Source organism: Dama dama, chromosome 11 (genome assembly GCF_033118175.1).
Source record: "Dama dama isolate Ldn47 chromosome 11, ASM3311817v1, whole genome shotgun sequence".
In the NCBI taxonomy this organism is placed as follows: domain Eukaryota; kingdom Metazoa; phylum Chordata; class Mammalia; order Artiodactyla; family Cervidae; genus Dama; species Dama dama.
Window position 1 is genome coordinate 9,998,626 of NC_083691.1, and position 20,996 is coordinate 10,019,621.

Consider the following 20,996-nt stretch of genomic DNA (forward strand, 5'->3'; position numbering starts at 1 on the left):
GTGAGGGAGGACAGCTTTGAGGGCAATCTGTTTTATAAAGTTTACTCTCCCAGTGTAACTGCCTCAAGATTAATGGGAACGGTGGCCCTAGACCTTGCTTTGCCTGGCTCGACCAACCGAAATAGTAAAACAGTTGTATTTATCAGAGACAATTTGCTGCAACTGATTAACATTAATCTGATTTCCTGTGAGTCGATTTCCTCGAGATATAGTAAACAGGCCAATTACCTGCTATCGACTTCTTTTATTACAAAGCTTTAGATATTAACGATAGATGTACATGTAAATACATAGAGTTTCTGACAATGTGAACAAAACAATGTTTAATCCAGCTAAAGGATTTCTTGTTGGTCTTATATCTTATCAGTTTAGTTTTCAAAGCTATGCTAAGAGAAGTTGTGGTTTTTGTCTGAAGCTCACTCTTTTTGGACAAACTTTCCTTTGTTTGAAACTGGTATCTTACAGAAGTTATGAGCAAAGAAGTCAGTGTGACAAGACTGATTATTTATTTAAAAATGACCAAACAGGAGACTTCCCTGGTGATCTAGTGATTAAGAATTCACCTGCAATACAGGGGATGCAGGTTTGATTCCCAGTCAGGGAACTAAGATCCTACATGCCATGGAGCAACTGAGCTCATGCATCACAACTTGCGTCCTTGCGCCACACACACATGAAGAGAGATACCATGTGCCCCAAGGCCCCATGCAGCCCAAAAAATAAAAAAAAATAAATATAAAAAAATTACCAAATCAGTCTTTGCATCCAGCACGTGCCAGATGCATCATTAGGTCAGGAGAGAGTGAGCTAAAAGAGTACACACAGACCTGGGCTCCAAGTGTGGCCCTTGTTGGCCTAGGCCTTTGACTTTGTGGCACCTGCTTAACTTTTATGAACTGCAGTTTCCTAATCTGTGAAACGGGGATGGTATTTTCCTTGCAGTATTCTTAGAGGGTAAGTGTCAAGTGAGGACACCTCACAGTGGTCTGGCAGCCGACCTAGAGCCTGCAGAGTGTGGTCAGCCTCTCCAGCCTCATCTGGACTCGTCTCCGAGTCCCTCTAACAGGTTACGCATTTATATGCTCAGGCTTCTAGGCGGGTTTTCTCCTCTGCCTGCACAGACTGACTCACATGGTAGGGTAAGAAATTTGCATCAACATTTAATCATGAAAGCAAAAAGTTTATTCATGTTTGAAACTACATATAACTACCACGAGGAAGACTTTTTCAATCCAGGGCGTAATCCAGTTAGAAAGGAACACGAAACGTTTTTTAATACATTAGAATCACCGCCACAAATTATTTTCATGACTCAATCAGTTTCAGAATCGCATACAATACAAAAAGAGAAAGGAGAGGGGGCCCTATTACACAGGGTGAAATATACAGTACTGAATACTGAAATCTGAATGCATCACAATTAGTCATCGCTTTTTTTTTTCTTTTTCTTTTTTGCATGGATTAGTAACAAGATGAAGAACATTCAAAATGCTTCTCGGTATTTACAACAGTTTTACTGATCCTGTGTTAATTTAAGACCCAATGTTTCCACTCTCGGTTTTTTAAAAGTTGCAAATGCAACCCTAATTTTTCTTTTAAAAGATTACAATGTACATTACATTTTATGAAGAGAAACAAAGAGTTAATTACAAGATGCAAAAAGATAAGAAAGAGACAAACTACAGCGTGAGTATTGTTCAGAGGTAGTAAGTGAGCACTCTAAGCTACAGAACATGTTGAAATTCTATTGGTTCGTATGAGTTCGCATGAGGTAATAAAGCTGTGTTTTGATTGGTGAGATGTATAAATACTCTTTTGCTACACTATATACAACACTCCAGAGAGCAGGGCCTTTGTGTGGATGCCCAGAGGACGTAGCAAACCTTGACAAGTCTGTGCAGCACCCAGCGCACACCATATAAAACCCCCAGACGGATCTCGTGGTCACCTGTATCAGCAGCAAGGATCTTCATCTCTCAAAACAATCTGGATCCATAATGTCATTACCGAGCAGACTCTGGGCACTGGTGCTTTCAGAGAGAGAAAAGATGCTACCGGTCTCTGATCTAATTATAACATAAGAAATCGAAACACAAGTGTGACGAGGAAGATTCTTAAACACAACCATCATTAACAGTTAGCCAAACAGCTCCTTTATTCCAACTCCATTAGTGATATGAAAGAAGGACAATCCAAGTCTGCGATGGAAATATGCAAGAAGTTCAATTTAGGTGAGGTGAGTCTTTGTATCTGCTTTAACGATTGAGGTTTAGCATATATGGTACTTTTTTACCCTTAAGGCCAAGTAATTGGCAAGTGAGAAACCATTCATGTAAAATATTGATAATAAATTATGATAAAATAGCTACAGGACTGTCAACAATGTTAAACCTTGGCCTAATTGGATAAAGTGCTTTTTTAACATTGTGTGTTTTTTAAGTATAAATACAAATGATTATGATTCCTTAAAAAACAGATTTACCAAGTTCTCTAATAAGACAAGGTTTTACAGTAAAGCTGTAGATGGTGGGCTACAAAAAGCGCTTTCCTTTTCCTCCTATTGCTCTGAATGCACGGATCAAGGCATGTCAGCTCAGGGAAAAGTGTTGCCGGAGATTAGTTAGAGGTATCGGAGTGCACACTTCCTGGGCCTTCGGTAGGAGAAGTCACAGAAGATGGAGTTGTTGCGTCCTGCCAGCCTCCATTAGCCTGAAAAGAGAAGCACAGTTCATCGGTGCACGTCTCCATATTAATTCTACTCCCCAACTGAAAATACCCTGATGACAACATGAGAGCAAAGATGCATTAGCAAAATGTATTTTCTAAACCCACTTTGGCAGGAGTTTGAAGCATGTGTTAAAGTGGGATTAAATGCATGTAAAACAAATCCATCCTACCAAGTAAAGACTTGGCAATAAGTCAGCACGCTGAAGGAAGGCTTCAGCTGGTCTGGAGCTGGCACCTCACTCGGTCTTTGATTTGCTGGAAAAATCAAGTGACTCCAAAAAAAATTTAAAAAAACTTATAAGAAGGGAGCAGTGGAGAAGCTCAATGCAATGCTTTGGCAAGACCTTGAGCTCCACAAATACAAGCCTCAACCCAGCTTAATCCTCGTTTCCATAGAGGAGAAGTCCCCCCCAACCTTCTTCTACACATGCCTGACAGCCAGCTCCTATAACCCTTGGAAAACGAAGGCCAGAATTTCCTTCCAAATAGGATCGTGTAGAATGAAAATGCATGAACTGTTGGGGCGCACACACTATTCAAATCCGGATTCCAATTATCTGTAAGTGGGGCTCCTACTCGGGCTGTTGCTAGTGCTCCTCACAGGCCGCTGGCCCTTCCCGCCTCAGACCTGCTCCGGCAGTAACAGTGCTCAGAAACAAATTTGCCTTATGTCTCGGCCTATAGAGGCAATTGCTGAAATCAATGTCTGATCAGATTTCTGCTGTGGCAGACAGCTTGTCGCTACATATTTTTATGTCAGTCAAGAAGAGGGAGGTGCTGGACTGGTGAGCTGGGGAACACTGAGTGGGAGTGACGGGCAGGCCTTTCTGGAGAGACGGCGAGGGGGGCTGGCTGACACCCAGAGCCTGCGGCACAGGCCGGCCTCCTGCTGCATGGCCCCAGGCCCAGAGCCCCTGCACCAGTTGGGGTGCAGGCCGGGGGGTCTCCTCCTGCCTCCCGCACATCCACCTGCAACTTGTTTCACGAGTCCACCCAAAACGTCTTCTTTTTAGGCCTATGCCGCTAGGCTAAGAACTCTGTCTAGATTCCTCACCCAGCCCTGGGCTGGGAATTTCTCCTTCTCCCAACATGTTGTTCGTAGGGAACCCTTAAGTCTTCAGATTAAATGCAGGGTCCTGCACATAAAGCACCTTTCCTCCCTGTAGGTCCACAGAGAAATGGCGAGGCGAGGGTAGAGAGAAGAACCAAACTACCTCACAGAGCTGACCAGAATCGAAGGCAAACGGGTTTTCCAGGCTGGAGGTGCATTCAATCCAGGTTAGGAAGATAAATAAATAAAGCTATGGCGGTTTATTTTCAAAGCCTTAGCTGTGTAGGTTGGATGCTGACAAGCACGTGTGTGTGTGTGGACGTGAAGAAATCCTCTTTTCTATCTCAAAGGTAAGCTGCTTTCATCCCTCAGGTATGAAAATCTACTTAGAAAAAGAAAAACTCTTACACAGATACAAGTCTAAAGATATTCCATCTGAAGTAAACATCATTCCTCTTTTATCCAAATTTATAAACAACAAATGTACAATATTTTTACCCAGCGTGGCAGCTGGAGGAGAGGTTGTCAGCAAGCATTCTTTTTTTCAAAATAAATTAATCCTTACTCTGGTGGTTTGAGATTATGCACTGTATTATACAACAGCGCCTTATCAAGCCTCATCAGCGAAGATGGAATTCATGTCTGTAAAATGCTGCAGGCAATCACAGTTTCATATTTTATCATGTTGATAAGGATATCGCACATTCTCTGAAGCATTTCAAAACACTTAAATGAAAAAGGAGAAATGCAACTAAAAGGCTTTTTATATGGTTTGTTGTGGGTTATTATGAGTTATTTATAAACCCAAAAAGAAAGATTTGACATTTCCAATGTAAAAGATTTGAGTATTTAATGGTCCTTTTTTCCTTTTACAATTGAACATCCTCAATCACTTTTTAAATCATTAATATTTACTCTCAGAGCAAGCTAGGCCCTAAAAGGGGAGAATTTTACCTATTTTCTTTCTGACTCTGTGTGTTGGGCAGTTCATTTCCGCCCGAGTCTGAAATCCTGGATTCTGTCTACCTCTCTACCCTGGGGACCCAATCTCCCCCCACCCCACACCCATCAACTCTTTCAGGTGCTTTGTTTGCTATTTTCCATCCATGTCAGGGTGGGAGGGAAAAGTAAAGTTTTGGTCAATTGGTTACAAAAGTTTAAATTATTCCCTCCATAGGTGATAACTGAGAGGCCATTAAAAAGGCTGAGCATGCTCCCCCCGCAAACACTGACAATGTAGCAAGTTGCTCTTAAGAACAGGAATCTTTGTTTAGCTTGGTGTGTCAGCCTGCTTGGGGCCCTCATCCCCTTCACCTGAGCTGTGTTTGGGAATTTTCCCCACTGCCGGAGTCTAAGATAAATGACCTGTTTTCACCATCTCCCTGGAACACAGCACAGCCAGCAGAAGATGGCATCTTAATGGGCTGATGCTTAAGTCTCTATTGATGACAGAAGGCCAGCCAACCCTGGGCCTCTGTGAGGACTTCTAATGGCATGAAGGTAACATCAGTGTTTGGGCTCATAAAAGTACAGTAAAGCTGCTGCCTTCCCCCACGTGCCAGAAAGATGAGAAGCCAAGTCAAACGGCCATTAATTTATTTATCAGTCACTGTTTACCTGACACTGTTCCTACAGCTCTTCAAGTCTTGCTCCCCAGAGTACTCACATTTAAATTGTGTGGACTGTACAGTGAATTTCCTCCAAGGCCATCACTGTAGCCTCCCGTCTGATTGATAACATGACGGAGGGTATCCACCTAGAAGTGAGACAAAACAAAATTCATCATCCCCAAACTATTAAAACATCATCACTTACAAAAGGAAACAATTTGAATTATGTGTGCCACGAGGGTTTAGCATCTTGAATGAGAGACAAATTTATCAATCAAATGTGACTGGCAGAATTTCAACAATTCCTTGCATATTTAAACTCATACATCTGTTTTTCATGCCAGTTAAACAATAACAGCTTCATGGCAATGCAAACTTTTCATCTACACCAACAAAATGTGTGTGGCTGTGGGTGAAAACTACTTATAAATATATATACTAGTGCTCACTCTCTCTTACACCCCCGCCCCCGAAAAAAAACCAGTAGTTGCTTTCCATTAAGAGGATGAGAAAAACAGCTGAACCTGGAATATACTTTAAGAACTCAGGTTTCTGTATTCTGACTTTAAAAAAATACAGAAATGAAACAGAGTAATATGTTTTAGAACCATACACACACTGGCACACACAATTTTTCTGTTCTATATTGTTACAGAAGCTAGATGCACCCAACCCCCCTCCATGAGCTCAAGCCAGAGCCGAATGCATTCACAAAGTGTATCAGGTTTGAATCATCCAAAGTCACTGTTCACTTGACTTCTCATTCAATTAAATGGTGGGGCAGATGGGTCATGTCCGGAAGCACCCAGCTCAGGCTCTGCACGATGTGCAGACCACTTCCGTGGGGCGAGAGGAAGGAGTTTTGAGCCCAAACCCTACCCTGCTAGAAAGGCCCCAGCTGGGGCATTTCTCCTACCTGTGATTGCACATTGGCTCCGACTTGGGACCCTTGGTAAGAATCCCCATTCAGACTCTGCATGTTCATGAACATGTCCCCAGAATTTGGGAGGTTAAAAGAACCAGAAGAACCTGGAAAGGAAAGAGTTAAGTAGCTGAATAACAGAGAGCTACACACATAATCCTCAAAGACCCAGAGGCAGGGAAAGGAGAAGAGGTAAAGAAGGCAAAGTTTGTGTACAACATACAGCATTTCTAGATCTAAGAGGATGGAGAATAACTGCAAGGAGTGAGGTCCTGTGATTCATTTTGCATCTAGGAAAGTCTTAGTGATGGGGAAACCCAACTATGAAACAAAGGAAGAATCAAAGCAGAGAAACACCCAGCAGATGGCTTGGAACTATCCCCTTGTTTTCATTTATCTCCAGGACTTGGTCATTAAGTGAGCTCCTCACCATCATTAGCTGTCACGGTGGACAATTAACCAGAGAAGAAACATTTTTCTGAAGCTTTAAAAAAAAAATTCCTCCAGACTTTTATTATTTTCATTTAAAAAATGTATTTACTATTTCCTTAGCCACACCAAGCATGTGGGATCTTAGTTCCCCAACCAGGCACTGACCCGTGCCCCCTGGAGTGGAAGGGCAGAGTCTTAACCACTAGCCTGCCAGGAAGTCCCTGAAGCTCTTTCTTAGCCATCCACTCTGCCTAACTTTCATCAGTTTCCACGTTCCATTAAAAAGAACTTGGGGGGTGAGGTGGGATGGAGGGAAAAAGAAGACATCAAAACAAATAAAAAACCGTCCCTTTCTGAATTTTTAAAGATTATATTTAAATTATCTCCTTAGAAAAGCCCCTTGAATTGCTTCTTAAGCCCATCTGTTTGGGCTAGCTGCACATCTTTCGTTGCTACTCAAGTTCCTGTAATTTTAACATGTTTCCAACTCCATCAAAAATACCACAAAAAATTTGGCCAAAATGTATTGTATAAGGAGCCAAGATACTGCATCCATGTACTAACTACCATCTCTCTCACAGCTAACCACGTCCTGATCAGCTAATCACGTGCTGAGCCTACCAAGTCAGCACAGGTACTGAGGAGATGTAAGGACCGCAAACTTGAGTCTGCAGCCACATCAGGGAGAAAGCACTCTGGTACTAACCCCAGCATTCCCACCTCATTACTCACAGCAACAGGTCAATTTCCCACTTCTGCTAATTCACTTGACCTCTGACAGACCACTACGGATTTTAAAATGACACATGGAACAATATAGTTAAAATAATCATTAGGGATAGCACTGGGCCTCACTGCTCTACTAAAAACCACTTCTAACTGTGAAAGTTCTAGGATCTACTGGTAGTGAGTGGCACTCACTATGAACAGTGGGTTTATAGGCCCTCTGGTCATCCACTCATTCACTGATTCCAGGAACAAGCCTGCATTTTAATAGAAATCTTTCTCATGAGTCCACTGTGTCCTCGGTATGCTCTTGTGTCCTGGCCCGTGAGACAGAGCTGTGTGGCCTCAGGCCTCCTGAGCCGAGGGGGGAGTGGGCACCCGCACGCACCAGAGTTCGGCGTGGTGGGCGAGTTGGTCTGGTTGTTCTGCACGGCTGCGGCCACTGCGTGCGCGGCTGTCACGGCTGTCTTTGCAGCATAGAGGTTGGCTTCTTCCTGAAACTTGCCGATATTCTTCTTGTACCTGATTCGTTTGTTGCCAAACCAGTTGGATACCTATAAATCACAGGGACATGAGTAAGGGGAAGCGAGGATCAAAGGAGGAAACAAAAATCAAATTTCTGATACTAACTGTAGGACCCCCGGGGGAGACCTTGCAAGACACTTGATTCTAGCCTGTGATCACATCTCGGGGATAAAGCAGAATGGTGCTGAGGCTCGCTCACTCTTTTGGCAAACCTCTCAACACTCTTGGAATAAGACTATTTCTTGGAGTTACTAAAATGGCTGGAAGTGTTGTTCATCAAAAATATTCAGTTGGTATATACCGATTCATATATAAATGATTAGTCCTCCCCCCATCCCCAAAGGAGCTGAAAAATGAAAGGAAATGTTTGCTAAGTTAGGTAAATAATAAGAAACACTTGTGAAAGAATGACTTGTTCTTTTGGGGTCTGGAACAATTTTGGCAGCTGTACAGTAGAATCATGTTTGGTCTGCTGAAAAGAGTAACATCAATTAATAATGGATGAAAAACCCCTTTGTCTCCCGCCTTAGAAGATACTGTATGTCTGCCAAGATGGCTGCTCAAGTTCTGCCAGTTAACATGTGAGAAGGTCACAACGTGAAAACTCAGGCAATTCAATAAGGTCAAATGCAAATACAGAATCAGCAGCTGATTTCATCAGGTGGAATATACTTATTTCTTTTGCGAACTACTTATGATGTCAACCAGGACAAATGGAAGAGATTTCTTAGAAGGATCTTGGCAACAGGCAGATTTCATCACATTTCACTGACAACAAAACTTCAGCCCAAGATGCACTGCTTATAGTTACACTGAGTGCTCAGGCACCTGGAAGCTGAGCTATATAAAGAAGCAGCTGAAACTCACACAGAAATGTATGAATAGGCACCCACTTTACTATGTAAAAGGCTCTGACCTCTCTCTTGTTAAAGTAACAGTTTAAAAATACTTTTTAGTAATTTCTTAATCATCTTTCAAAGGAGCATGTTGCAGTGGTATCAGGCAGAGTGGGTCACAGTTTCATCCTGAATGGCTATTTAGGGACCCTGAGAAAAGATAAGGAGTGAGTGATACGAGTCCTCCAACCCAACTTATACCAGTGGGCACGCTGGTTGACCATCTCTGCCAAGCCTTTAATTGCTTTGGAAATAGATCTCTCATTCTTCAAACTATGGTGCTCATCCTTCCAGGGAAAGCTAGAGAGCCCTGGCAAGGGAGCCACATGAGGAAGACAATGTTGGCCTGCCGCTGCCCACACGCAGTCCCATCCTGGGGAGTCACTGTGTGCACATATGTGTGTGCACACACATGCCAGCACATTCGCTGAAGACCTGTGCAGTTACCATGAGTACAGGTTCAGACAGAAACAAGCCAAAACTCGTCAGGAAGCAAATATGCTGCAGATCAGGCCTTCCCAGCCATTTCTGTTCCACTGTCGTCTCCCTCACCCACAAGGAAGGATTATGTGTCCCTTCTTTCTTTCATTTCAAACAGTGGTGGGAATAGTAACTATTTAACAAGCATCTCCTTTGCACCAAGCATTACACAAAGCCTTTTGCACACATTTTCTCAAGTAGCATCTTAACAATCTCAAGGGCTAGGTGGTTGATTGTCATCACACAGGCCTCACACCTGTTCCAAATCTAATGACCTTCTCTCTCTCAACTTGTTTTACCACTCAGCAGCATCTGACACTTGTAATTATCACCTCTGACATTATGCTTCTGCTTCTCCTTCCCTGACACACTATGGTGTGTGTGTGTGTGTGTGTGTGTGTGTGTGTGTGCATATACACACTTTCTCCAAGACTCAGCTCTTAGCTCTCTTCTTTCTCCTTAAGCGATCTTATATCTATTAACAATTTCAACTATAGTCTCTGTGAACCAGACTTCCACCTCTATCCCTAACTTCTATGAAGAATTTCAGTTCTCGATTTTTAAGACATTTTCTTATAAACGTTCTGCCACAACCTGCAACTCAATAGGTCTCAAATGGAACTTGGGTGTTCTTTAAACCTGCGCCTCCTTCTCTGTTTTCTATTTGTGTCAAGGCATCTCCACCACCAGCAACGTGGTACTCACTTTGAATCTGACTCCACTGTAGGCAACTCCAATGGATACACAGTACTTTACTCAGAACTAACATCTGGTTCCCTTCCAATTCCACTTACGGGCCTTAGTTCCAGTATCTAGGCTGTCACAATATTAGGCTCTCAAGCAACCCTGAGGGACCCAACTCCACTCTGCCTTCTTTCGGCCCCGTATGCTTGGGGCAGGTGTTTGGGGCAATAGTGTAGGGCGTGCTACTGGGTGGCAGAGTTAGGAGGGTACACAAGTGATGAGGGCCTGGGCCAGGCAGAACAGGAGCTGTGGAAAGGGCAGAGGTCATGGAAGACAAACAGGCAGAATTTGGCCACTGACTCACAATGGAGGCCAGGGGAGAGGGAGAGGCTGACGTGATGCTAAGGTGGGGCGCAGGCCTCCAGGAGGATGGAGGCAGATGCTCTGGGAGGGATTTTTGCACCAGGAAAAGGCAGCCTCAGTGACTATGAGATTCATTCCCATACCAGAATTATGTCTCTAAAAATAAAGGTTCTAAATTAAGATAGAAAATAATCCTAATGGTATTCGTTCTGGTTATGCTTGTTAAAGCAAGTTCTCATAGCCCTTACTTTCACAAGCCTACCCTACTTTTCACAAGCATGTCCTCAGCTCAGAAGGCAGACCTAGAGAACTGCCACACAAAATCCCCCTTCAATATACAACATCACTCTAGCTTGTCTGATTAAGACTGTCAGGCCTTTGAAAGAGTTAAATATTGAATATATAGTGGAAAGGGAGATATTCCTGGCTGAGAGGGAATTTGGCATTTCTTAAGCATAATTAATGAAAATTCCCCAACTCTGAATTTAGCAACAAAGGCCCATTTTAGAATTCTCTTCTTCTAAACAATTCTCTGTTGGATTCCATACTTTGTAGTTAATATTACCTTGACAATCAGAGAAGCTATAATACATTAATGAAACCTAGCCAGGAAAATCAGATTACAGCTTTATTAACAGTTTCATAATTGAGGAATCTCCATACCATTGAAGGTCTCATCTCCAGATATGTAAGAATCCTGTGTTTATGCATACCCCTGGACCAATCAAACAACAGTCATCACTAATAAAGGTTTATTTAATTCTCATAGTAAAATTTTAATATCACCAGCAGCCTGGGGAAGCTTTAGCAAGTGGATTTGCTTGACATCAGATCGTTTCTATTCTGCTAGTCCCAATACTTCTTAATCTTTAATATCAAGGCAATTAAAATTAATGGCCACTCATCCGAAGCTACTGTGGGCAGTGTTTCCTTGACATCAATTGTTTGATGGGATTACCTAGAGGTTAAACTAACAAGCAAGGTTTAATTGGAAGCAATGAAAGAAGCAGTGATCATACGTTATGTTTAACCTGCATAACCACATCTAAATGAATATCTAAAAATGTTAAACTATTTCTCAAATTAAAATATGCATGTCACATTCTGATATCACAGATTTGGGTATTGCAGCTATCAGCTATTAAGACCACATTGCTGCAACTGGGATCAGGGTAATTAATGTAGAAATTGACACCTAAATTCAGTTTTTTTTTTTTTCCACCTTTTAAAGACACCTAAATTCAGGAGTTCTTTTTCACCTTTTAAAAACAGATGGATACAACAGATGGATGACAACTGGCAAAAGTCAGCCAGTAGGAAGCACCAAAAGTTACAGAGTACATGCAGTACCCCCCTATGCAGGGCTCACAGTGGAGTCAGGCTGTACACACGTGCTTGAAGGAGAGCAGAGCTTACTCTGTCTTTGAACTGGAATGGTCTGTAAGTTGGTCCCAGAATAGAAACATGGGCAGGAAATTGGTGGAGAGAAAGGGAATATTTTGTCCCGTGCTTCTCTTTTGAGCTGCATATCAAGGATTCATGACTCTGGACTGTGCAGAAGGCAAAGGGCTGGGCAAGAATTTTAAGATCAATTAAATATGAGAATAAAAACACAAGTACTCTCCTCCTCCTACTGATGTTTATCACTACCAGCTCCCAGGCTGTATGCCTTTGGCAATCAGGGGAATGAGTAGTGAGCATTTTGCAGGGTGTTGATTTTCTGGAGCCCTTCTGCAAGGCCAAGAAGTGACTGGAAAAGCTTCTGTTCCCTCCCATTTACTATAGCCATGCATTCCCCTGACTCTATTCAGCTGCAGACTGCCAAATGCCTTTAAAAAGTAAAATGTTTTCCTTTTTAAAAAATGTTTTATCTAAGTTGGTTTAGTGTTAATTTCTGCTGAGCAGCAAAGTGATTCAGTTACACATTTGTCTGTGTACGTAGTTGCTTCAGTCATGTCCGACTCTGTGACCCATGGACTGTAGACCACTAGGCTCCTCTGTCCATGGGATTCTCCAGGCAAAAATACTGGAGTGGGTTGCTGTGCCCTCCCTCCAGGGGATCTTCCCGACTGAGGGATCGAACTGGAGTCTCTTATGTCTACCTGCATTGGCAGGCGGGTTCTTTACCACTAGCGCCACCTGGGAAGCCACATATATATTTGTTCATGTTCTTTCTATCATGGTTTATCACAGGATACTGAATATACTTCCCTATACTATATAGTAGGACCTTGTTTATATATACTAGTTTGCATCTTCTAATCCCAAACACTCAATCCTTCTTTCCCCAATCCTTCCTCCCCCTTGACAACCACAAGTCTGTTCTCTTCATCTCTGAGTATGTTTCTGTTTCACAGATATGTTCATTTGTGTCATATTTTAGATTCCACATATAAGTGATATCATATGGTATTTGTCTTTGACTTACTTCGCTTAGTATGGTTATCTCTAGACCCATCCATGTTCCTGCATATGGCATTACTTCCTTCTTTCTCATAGCTGAGTAATATTTCAATCCGTGCATTTGCACACACACACACACACCACACCTTCTTTGTCCATTCATCTGTTGATGGACATCTAGGTTGTGTCCATGTCTTAGCTATTGTAAATAGTGATGCCATAAGCCTAAGGGTGCATGTATCTTTTTGAATTACAGCTTTGTCTGGGTATACACCCAGAAAAGGGACTGCTAGGTCATATGGTAACTCTATTTTTAGTTTTTTGAGGAACCTCAATACTGTTTTCCATAGTGGCTACACCACTTTACATTCCCACTGATGGTGTAAGAGGATTGTCTTTTTTCCACACCTTCTCCAACATCTGTTATTTATAAGCTTTTTAATCATGGTCATTCTGAGCAGTGTGAGGTGGTACCTCTTTATAGTTTTGATTTGCATGTCTCTAATAACTAGAAACGATGAGCCTTCTCTCATGTGCCTATTGGCCATCTGTACGTCTTCTTTGGAGAAATGTCTATTTATGTTTTTTGCCCATTTTTTTTATTGGGTTGTTTGTTTTTTTGGTTATGAGTTGTATGAGTTGTTTGTATATTCTGGAAAGTAAGCCTTTGTTGGTCATATCAGACACTAAAAAGGAAACACTAGAAAGGGACTGTAAACAAACAATCCCTTTTAAATTGCATCAAAAAGTATTCAGCAGTAACCCTGACACAGGAGGTAAAAGATTTGCTAAGAGCCACGGACGTTAATAAAAGAAACTGACAGTGACTCAAAGGTGGAAAGATGTCCCATGCTCTTGGAGTGGAAGAGTTAACATTGTTAAAATGGCCAGACTACCCAAACAATCTATAGATTTAATGTGATTCCTATCAACTTACCCATGACATTTTTCACAGAACTAGAACAAATAATTCGAAAATTTACATGGTACCATAAAAGGCACAGAATTGCCAAAGCAATTCACAGAAAAAAGAACAAAGCAGGAGGCATACCCCTTTCAGACTTCAGATAATACTACAAAGCCATGGTAATCAAAACAGCATGGTACTGGCACAAAAACAGACATATGGATCAATGAAACAGAACAGAAAGCCCAGAAATAAACCCACACACCTATGGACAATTAATCTTTGACAAAGGAGGCAAGAACACATAATGGGGAGAAGACAGTCTCTTCAGCAAGTGTTGGGAAAGTTGGACAGCCACATGTAAATCAATGAAATCAGAACACACCCTTACATCAGATGCAAAAAGAAATGGCTTGAAAATTTAAATATAAGACATGATACCATCAGACTCCTAGAAGAGAACATAGGCAAAACATTCTCTGACATAAATTGTACCAATGTTTTCTTAGGTCAGTCTCCTAGGGCAGTATAAAGAAAAGCAAAAAATAAACAAATGGGATTTAATCAAACTTACAAGCTTTTGTACAGCAAAGGAAACCATAAATGAAAGGAAAAGATGACCTACAAACTGGAAAAAATTAAAATGTTTTTAAATGTGCAATCTAAAAAAGACAAACTCAGAGAAGCAGAGTATAGTGGAAGTTACCAGGGATTGATTATAGCTAATAATACTGTATCACACACTTGAATACTGCTAAGAGTGTATCTTAAGTGTTCTCACCAGGAAAAACAAATGGTAACTATGTCATGGGATGGAGGTGGTGTAGCTAACACTGGGCAATAATTATTTTGCAGTTTTTAAATGTATTGTATCAACCTGCTGCACACCTTAAACAGTGTTATGTTTCAGTTATAGCTCAATAAAGCTGGGGAGAAAAGTAAAAATGCTTTCCAAATACAGTAACTAAATTCAACTTCTGTATCACTTTTTTACTTTTTTCAAAAATATACCCAGTGCCTTCTACTCACTTAGAATCTTTAACTCTGAGGTAGATACATCAGATATGGGCAGTATCACATGTTGGATAAATACTTGGGACTTGGTCTGGTTTCAAATCCACACTGTTATTTACCATGAGTGGCCCTGGACAGATTATTTAAGTATATCTCTCATACACAATGAGAACAATAATAAGAAGAGTAATATATTTCTCATAGAAATGTTAGGTACATTAATGATTTGGGCCCATAGTGATTACCTAATACTATTAATTATCACTGTCACCCATGTTTTATCAATGAAGAATCAAGAGAATGCAGACTACACACAAGTGGCCCTAGATCATATAGTGAAGTGTGACAAATCCAGATTTCAACCCCAGAACGCCCCATCAATTTTTCCCCCTTTTGTACAATCAACTGAGGTATGTTTACTGAATATGTGTTATAGTCAGTGCTATACTAGGTGCCACGGGGAGACAAAAAAATAAACAGGAACTTCTACTTGCCTAGAACTTACAGTCTGGTCATAAAATCAATGCTACACACTAAAATAGTTAACAAAAATTGCATGGTGGTGATGATAACAGACTAAACTGCAAAGAATGGACTCTAAGTGTGCAAGGAATCTGGAGGAAGATAAGCCCCAGCAGGTCTGGGAAATGAAAAGAGAATTCAAAGGTAAGGTGAAATTTGAACTGGACTTCAGCTTCAATTCAATTCAATAGTATTTCTACTGAGACTCTATATTTCAGAGGTACAAACCTCTAGGAGTCCTGTTCAAACAAAGAAGCCAAAAACATAAGCTGCCTCCATCTACCTGGACCTCTCCAAGATCCCAGAGACTTTTTCTACTTTCTAACTTGACTCCCCTTTCCTTAATTTCTTAACCTCTCTTTTATAATGAAAGGGGAAGGAGACACCATTCTAAAGGAAGAGAGGAAAGGGGAATCAAGGGGTGTTTCTACAAGGAGTGTTTCTGGAAGAAGTGAGGTCTAACAAGTGAGGAACACTTTCATTGTGGAGAACAAGGGAACCGAGAGAGGGGGAGAAGCCATGGCTACCAGGGTGAAGCATCTGACAGACCAGCAGCCTCTGGCTAAGAAACAGGAGAGGGGAGAGTGCTCCAGACCAGGGAAAGCCTGAAGAGGAGCTCTGCTGGGGCTCTCACCACCCACACCACCCCAGGGCTCACGAAGTGGAAGGGAGACTGAGGTTTCGGGGAACAGTTCCCATGAGACCACCTGAAGCCAGGTGAGGCAGCCTTTTGTCTAGGGACCTGTCCCATATTAGTAGTCTGCACATCTTTTGCTGGAATACTGCCTGAAAAAAGGTGAAAAATCAGGTACTTGCTCATACATTTTTTTCTCCTTTGTACATTTTTTAAGTTGGCATCTACAATTTTTCATTATGAGCTTACAGTTATAAACAATGTTGTTTTAGTATGCCATAAATGTTGACATTTTAAAATAAAACTCTAATGCTGTTCTTTAAAATGCATCCAACCAAATATAAATAGCAAATTGATACCCACTATCCATTTTAAAAACATATAAACTTGTTTTTCTTTAATAGTCAAAAATTTTGTGTTCTCTTTTGTTTTTGGAACTGTATTTCCATTTCATTTCCCTCCCATATTATATTAATGCAATATACTTTTATGTTTTACAAGTAATATATGGAAATTGAGAATTTTAAACTCTTTTTTATTTCCTGTAATTATAAGGCTCTACATGCTTAACATGTTCTGGATTAAGCTATCAGTACAGGGAGTCTAAAATTAATCAAAGCAATACAAATACTTATTTTGATAAATAATACTTACTTTGACCATCAAAAATAAGGTTTTATCACACATTCATTTTTTTTTTTAGTAGCTGAAAAAAACACTTTATTGTTAAAAGTTCTATCTTTATCAGCATTGAAATTCCCTCTTATGAAGTCAGAGTTCTTCAGAGGGGAACACTGGTTTAATTCTGATTCACTAACTTATTTGTAAACCACTGAATACTTTGAACACATTCTTCAGTTCAGAATCAACACATGCATTTCTTAAGCAGAAGGGTGCTGGGTTATAAAGTGCTGACTGAAGGAGGTTTAGTTATCACCAGTAATTCACACAATCCTTTGCTGAGCACCAGAAAGGGTCTCACTCTACTCACAATGAGTAGAGTACCTATTTCATAAAGTGGGAAAAGAACAGATGGAAAGGGGAAGAGGAAAAAGGACAACCACATGAACTTTCACTCCAGCAGCTTTCTGAAGCAAGCGGGTTTTAGGAAGGAGTATGTATATATACATTTATACACACACACACACACACACACACACACACACACACACACATATATATATACACAGGAAAAGGAAAGCTGACCAGTGAAACCCTTTTAAAACCATGCCTGCCCTTGTACCCTCTGGAAAATCTTCAGCTACTCTGTGAAGCATGTGCACTCTCATTTAAGACTGCTGCCTTTTCCATGTCGACAATGAGAACCAATTAATTTTTTATTTCAGTCACTCCTGGCAAATAAATTTGAAGAAATAAAAAATACCTGGAATAAAAAAAAAAAAAAAGACTGCTGTCTTGAGTGAGCAGGCACACTCTTTTCGCATTAACTTCTTTTATTTATTTATTTACCTTAATTAATTAGCTAATTTACTTTCTGGCTGCACTGTGCAGTATGTGGGATCCTAGTTCCTCAACCAGGGGGAGAACCCACATTCCCGACAGTGGAAGCCTGGAGTCCCAACCACAGGACCACCAGGGAAGCCCCATGGATGCATTAATTTCTCTGTGTGAGGACACATGGAAGTCCCTTGGATGGGATGCATCTAGGGAAGACCTTGAGTTGTAAAAACAAGGCTCACTCAGGCAGTCACTTTGATGTGTCACAGTGACCTTTAGGAGCTCAACAAAGAACAAATTTGTCACATCAGGAAATCAAAAACATTTAAAGAAACAAACTGAGAGCACTAAACACATTTTACTTATTATTTAGTATAACCTTTCTGTAAAGCCAGCCAGCAAATATGGGTATACATATGCTTGGATTCAGCATTACTTAGAATTTACCTTGAGTTAATATTTAGAGATACATATGAAAGAGATTTGTTACAGTCTTACTTAAAATAGTAAAAAGAGAGGCGATATTAATTTTTAGCACATCTGTATAATGGATTATGATCACTGATTAAAAATGTTGAAGACAAATATTTATTGACACGGGAGGACTTATTCACAATGTATTGTAAAGAAAAGGAAAGGGCTTTTTCTTCCTTCTCATAGAGAATGAGAATTTGAGGTGGGGTAAAAATACACATAGACATACATAGGTGTGTACATGCAAACATACACATACATGTATGCATACAAAAAGTACTAGGACACACGTCTTTTATCTTTTGGAATGGATTTACAAGTAAATTCTAATTTTGTGTTTTTCTATGTGTTTTCAAATATTCAAATTGATTTCAGATGAGTAATTGCTGGGTTTTTTTTTTTAATTAGAAAAAAAGACTTTCAAAAAACATGCACTTTTCAATGAAAAATGTAACCAATCTTCTTTTTAGAAAAGAAGTCACTTAGAAGTCATTTAATAATCCTGAAGAGTGTAACTGCCAGGCCCACACAACTACAGGACTCAACAATCCCATTCCTGTATTCTATCTGAAGGATGGGGTCGGCAGGTCTGAAAATTCTTGAAATAATTAAAATCAGATACTTTGTAATTCTCAAACCACTAAAGTTCCCCAGATTGCTTTGCCTTTAAGAAAAATGTCATATTCAAATTTTAAAAGCTAGACCATCTACAATGTCTCTATAGTCACTGAAAGCCAATTTATTAATTAGCATTAATTGTACCTTACATTTCAAATTCTATCACTCCACTTATTTACCATTTTAATAATAATGTTAAATAAAAGAGAAAAATTATTACTTAACGACTTAATCTTCAATAGGGAGAAGTGCAGAACTTTAGAGTTCATCCTCAGTTTGGCTTCCTTAAAGACTTAAGGGAGAGAATCGGCACTTGTTTGGAAAAGCAGTAGCTGACACCAAAACATAATTACTGAGATTAGCAAACTGAAAATTTATGAAGCACAGATCTTAGAAAAATTTGCCATTGTGTTTCCAATGTTTACTTGTGATGCATACTTTATGTATTGTGCCTAATTAAATGCAACAGATTATGAAATGTTGAAAGGCCAAGTCGTGTATAATGGAACATGTAGCTTATTTACACTGTAAACAATTTTACCTCTAATAAATAGTTTCTCTCTAATCAATATGTTTTCATCCCCATTATGTGGTTCGATTTGAAATGAGGGATGGAAGCCAGATCCTGTTCAATTTTTAAAGTTAATGGCGTTAATAAACTAAACCTCATTCCATTCCTCTCCTTCCCAAGGGCACACAACCAGTAAAGTTTATAAAAAGACAGAAAGGCTGGACACACTGTAGATGACCACACGGATGCATTCCCTTGAGAACCCAGAAGGCACCTGAGAGCCGACAGACCTGCATGTGAATCCCTGCTCTGTAATTTCCTAGCTGTGTCACCTTTGTGCAATCACATCATGTAAGTTCTCCTTTCCTGGTCTACAAGATGGGGTAACAATGCCTGCTCCCCACTGGGCTGCCTTGAATGCTAAATGACATAATATGTTAAAAGGTACAGGATTGAGCCTGAGATGTGCTAGGCACAGGTAAGTGTTAGCTCTTCCTGTTCTTAAAACAAATAAGCAACAAGAGCAACAACAACAAAACCCTCTGCAGGTCACACTTCCTCTCATCGCAAGGTCAGGTCACCCTTTCTATGAGAGTTCTGGATTCTGAGAGAGCCTGTCTCTGCCCCCAGTACTGGCAGGGTCCTGGCACTGGGGACTAGGGAGCAGTGAGAGAAAGGAAAAGGGGCTGCCCCCTTGTACACCGGAGCGTGAAAAGCCTTCTCCCAGGAGGGTGGATCTGACCTAGAGCTCCTGTCCACCACACGTCCGTGGGGCGTGGTTCCACACAAACAACTGACAGCTCTACCCTGGCCTCCCGGCCCCTCCCTCGCTCCTGCCCCAGCACAGCCACTTGCCGGACAGGGCAGTGGACCTGGAACTTGTAGGAAACCTGGGTTTGGATCCTAACTGTACCTGTATTTTAAGAGCAGCCGTTTATGGAGAGCTCATTTAAAGCCAGTCATTTTACCAGGAATTTTACATTATTATCTAATGTAGCTCCACAAAGACCCAGTTTAACTTATGTGAAAACTGAAGTCAGAGAGTTTACCTAGCTTGCCTGAGGGCCACAGCTTTTCCTGTACTTTCCCCGCTATACCTTGTGTAATAAGACTTCCTTATCCTTAATATTCTTCATAAAACAAAAAGAATTCTTCTTTCAATTTTTATTTTCTATTGTATTAGGTGGTTAGGGCTACCAAAGCAGGGAATCCCATGGAGGTTATAGAGGAACCTATTCAATTGTATACCTACCTGACACATTTTTAATTTTTTAATGAGAGAAATAATTTTTTCTCTCAAATTTTTAGCCTACTTTTTCAGTGTAAAATATTTCATTTCCTTTATGGTTAAAATATGAGCTAGCCCAAGAATCCAGACCATTTCATTTTCTTTTTAGAAAGTAAGTTCCAAATTCTGAACAACTGACTTGAAAACCAGCTTTGGAAACACAATTCACTTCTAACAGGAGAACTGAACAAACAGAAATTCTGTTTCCATAGTATCTGAAATAATTTAAAACAGATGCACTTGTCAAGTACTGTATTTTTTTTTATTTGAGGCTGTGAAAAATTTTATTGCCATAACGTACTGACACCCTTACAGTTTGGCTCTGCCCTTTCTACTCTGTGCATGATAGACTGGTAACTGCTCGTGACATTCACAGAGAGGCTCATCTGCAAAAGTATATAAAACGTCAGCCTCGCGGCCACAGTACATGAAGAACAGATGACACTGTTCATCTCTCTAAAACACATGCTGAGGGGTGGTTCTAAATTACCACAGACAATGTTTTCAGTTAAAGGTTCCTTTAAAATTATTTCTCTCATTAAAAAATAAAAAAAGTGTCAGGTAGGTGCACAATTGAATAGGTTCCTCTATAGCCTCCGTGGGATTCCCTGGTAACTCAGCTGGTAAAGAATCTGCCTGCCACGCAGGAGACACCCCAGTTCGATCCCTGGGTTGGGATGATCCACTGGAGAAGGGATACCCTACCTATTCCAGTATTCTTGGGTTTCTCTGGTGGCTCAGCTGGTAAAGA

General features: G+C 40.7%; 1 protein-coding gene across 3 annotated transcripts in view; it reads right to left on the reverse strand.

Annotated features, from left to right (window-relative positions):
- Positions 1 to 1,159: 1,159 nt before the first annotated feature.
- PBX3 (PBX homeobox 3) overlaps positions 1,160 to 20,996 on the reverse strand; it is a 215,453-nt gene continuing 195,616 nt past the window's right edge. For 2 of the 3 annotated variants that reach the window (XM_061154644.1, XM_061154645.1), the window contains exons 6-9: positions 7,857 to 8,022; positions 6,305 to 6,417; positions 5,445 to 5,534; positions 1,160 to 2,709 (exon numbers count right to left, since the gene is read on the reverse strand). In XM_061154644.1, the coding sequence (XP_061010627.1) occupies positions 2,617 to 2,709; positions 5,445 to 5,534; positions 6,305 to 6,417; positions 7,857 to 8,022 (462 nt within the window). In that variant the 3' untranslated portion in view covers positions 1,160 to 2,616. The remainder of the gene's footprint in view (positions 2,710 to 5,444; positions 5,535 to 6,304; positions 6,418 to 7,856; positions 8,023 to 20,996) is intronic. The other variant, XM_061154646.1, reaches the window with a different exon arrangement.